Source organism: Cyprinodon variegatus, unplaced genomic scaffold (assembly GCF_000732505.1).
Source record: "Cyprinodon variegatus isolate N-32 unplaced genomic scaffold, C_variegatus-1.0 Scaffold150, whole genome shotgun sequence".
NCBI classification, from domain to species: Eukaryota; Metazoa; Chordata; class Actinopteri; order Cyprinodontiformes; family Cyprinodontidae; genus Cyprinodon; species Cyprinodon variegatus.
This window is the reverse complement of record NW_015150603.1, coordinates 250,792-253,297: the sequence shown is the minus strand read 5'-3', so window position 1 is coordinate 253,297 and position 2,506 is coordinate 250,792. Positions and strand designations below refer to the sequence as shown.

The 2,506-nt window shown below is 34.6% G+C and overlaps 1 protein-coding gene across 1 annotated transcript in view; it reads left to right on the top strand.

Annotated features, from left to right (window-relative positions):
* Nucleotides 1–1,089: 1,089 nt before the first annotated feature.
* ttc12 (tetratricopeptide repeat domain 12) overlaps nucleotides 1,090–2,506 on the top strand; it is a 29,250-nt gene continuing 27,833 nt past the window's right edge. Inside the window, exon 1 of the mRNA XM_015377250.1 lies at nucleotides 1,090–1,258. Within this exon, the coding sequence (XP_015232736.1) occupies nucleotides 1,204–1,258 (55 nt within the window). The 5' untranslated portion in view covers nucleotides 1,090–1,203. The remainder of the gene's footprint in view (nucleotides 1,259–2,506) is intronic.

Genomic DNA, 2,506 nt, shown 5'->3' with positions numbered 1-2,506 from the left:
AAAATTTGTTATCCTGTCTCATGGTTATTTAATTAATGTACATTATGAAGTGGTATTTAAGGAGTATGTCCTGAGTGATTTCTTCTCAGGAAAAGAAATGGAGAGAGAAAGCTTCAAGGTGTAAACACAGAGCTTTCCATAACAATCTAGATTTGCAGAAAACAGAACAGTGATATGCAAAGACTATTTGGTAAAAGCTAAATAAGGTGTTCCTGGGCCATAGTTCTACAGGAAAATAACAAACACAATAATTATAGCTAATATAGCTGGATTTAATAAAAAACAAAGGGCACCTGTGGCAGCAACACCTTACTTTTGCATTGTCATCATTTTAGAGGGATAAATTATCATGTTAAGTGATCATTAAGCAGTCAAGTGAAAGTTCAGCTGTCAAACATTAGGAGCAACATTTATGGTTATTTAGCATGTTTTAAGAAAAAAATTATTTTGTCCCCCACCCTCCCCCAAGTCATTTTTTTCAAATCTTACTTTGTTATATAAATATTCAGTTTGGAGCTAAATATTTAGTTTGCATATTAAATATTTAGTTTGTTCATTAAATATTTAGCTTTGAACTAAATATATAGTTTGCAAATTAAACTTTTACTTTTTTAAATAAATATTTAGCTACAAACTAAGTATTTAGTTTGTTAAATGAATATTTAGCTCAGATTAAACACTCATTTAACAAACTAAATACATAGTGAATAAATATTAGCCAATAAATATTGCTCCTAATTTTTGACTGCTGAACTTTACAACCGGCACTCCATAGAACAGGTCCTAAATTATCATAAAATTGCAACCAATTTAACAGAAATCCTTTTTAACTTGAATATTTCATTCAATATTACATTACATTGGAATGGTCAATGCATCTTTAGCCACAAGGTGGCAGTATAGATTAAGAAAAACAAAAAAGGAAAAGCAGACACCCCGTTTTTATTATTGTTTACCAACGAGCTTGACAGAGGATTAAAAAAATACGTTTTTGGGACGTAATCTCTTTATTGATGATGAAATCATAAACTAAAAAATGGCTCTTGTATCGGGTAGAAAGTAATTTATTCAATTTAACCGCTGACCTTACAGCCTCTGCGTCACCATGGTAACCCAACGCTAAAACTCCAGAAGTGAAGGTTCTACACCAAATCGAGGCAGATATATCCGCTAAACCCGATTAAAAACAGGCTGGGGAAGAGAATGATGGAGAACTCTGAAGACTTTGAGAGATTTCTGAACAATGTTGACAGGATTGGTGAGTAATGCAGCCTCTGACTAACTTGTATTGAAACTCCTGCAATTGATTTCCTTGTGGCAGCAACAAAAATAACGATAGGCCTATATGAAAATTTATTTGCTAGAGTTGTGTCACTTTTTTTTTTATTTAATGATATGCATCATGTATTTTTCGATATAGACAGATTGAAATCTTCTTTTAAGGTTTAACGTGTTTTTTTCTGACATTTTTGTGTGTGTATGTGCTGATTTATTTATTTAATTGCGTTAATTTCAGAACTGTGTCAGTTACTAACACATAAAACAACAGATGTTACGTCAGAGATGGAATTCGCAGGCGTCTTAATAAAAATGATCAAATGGAAAGGGTTGCCAGATCTGACTGACAGGTTCCAGCAAAAAAAAAAAAAATCATGTGGGAACATCAATAAAAAACAGTCCAAATCACTTAATCCCTTGAAGTTAATTGTATAAAATGTAAAACTTCATGCATATTAAACAAAGCATCATAAGACAAAACTGTACTAAAACAACCCCCCCCCCCCCCCAAAAAAAAAAAAAGTTATGGAGATCCACCTCAACACAAAGTATGCAACCAGGCAACCAATTAACCAACACAGAGATCTCTTTCCAATCATGCTGTCATAGCAACCACAAAGTTTAACCTGTTAATTGGTAAACCCCCCCCCCCCCCCCCCCCCCAAAACAAAGCACAAACTAACACACACACATTGAAAGTGTACCAGCTAAAATTAATCAACAACTGTTACAGTAAGTTATTAACAAACATTGCATAGATCTTACCTTGATATCATTTAACAATAATTGAACTTTATTGATCTCACATTGGAGAAATTTTACCTTTGCATTTAACCCATCTCCATGGGGAGCACTGGGCTGTCACTGTGTGGCACCCGGGGAGCAGTTTGGGGTTAAGGGTTTTGCTCAGGAACCCAGAATGGAGGCTTTGGGGACTGAACAGTGTACTTGCAACCTTCCAGGGCACAAGCGCACTGCTCTAACCATTGGTCCAACACTCCCCATTGCATCCTAGCTTTTGCATTATTATGTTTTTTCAGGTTATCACTAACAACAAACAATACGGAGTTTGGCTGGAACGTTTAACCCCATTTAACTGTTTACATTGACCTATACCCTTTCAAAGGAACACTAGATTACCCCAAAACCATCACTGTTTAATATTTGTCAACAAAAAAAAAAAACTACATTCCAAACTAATTGAATTACTAACATGGGTGTAAGGACA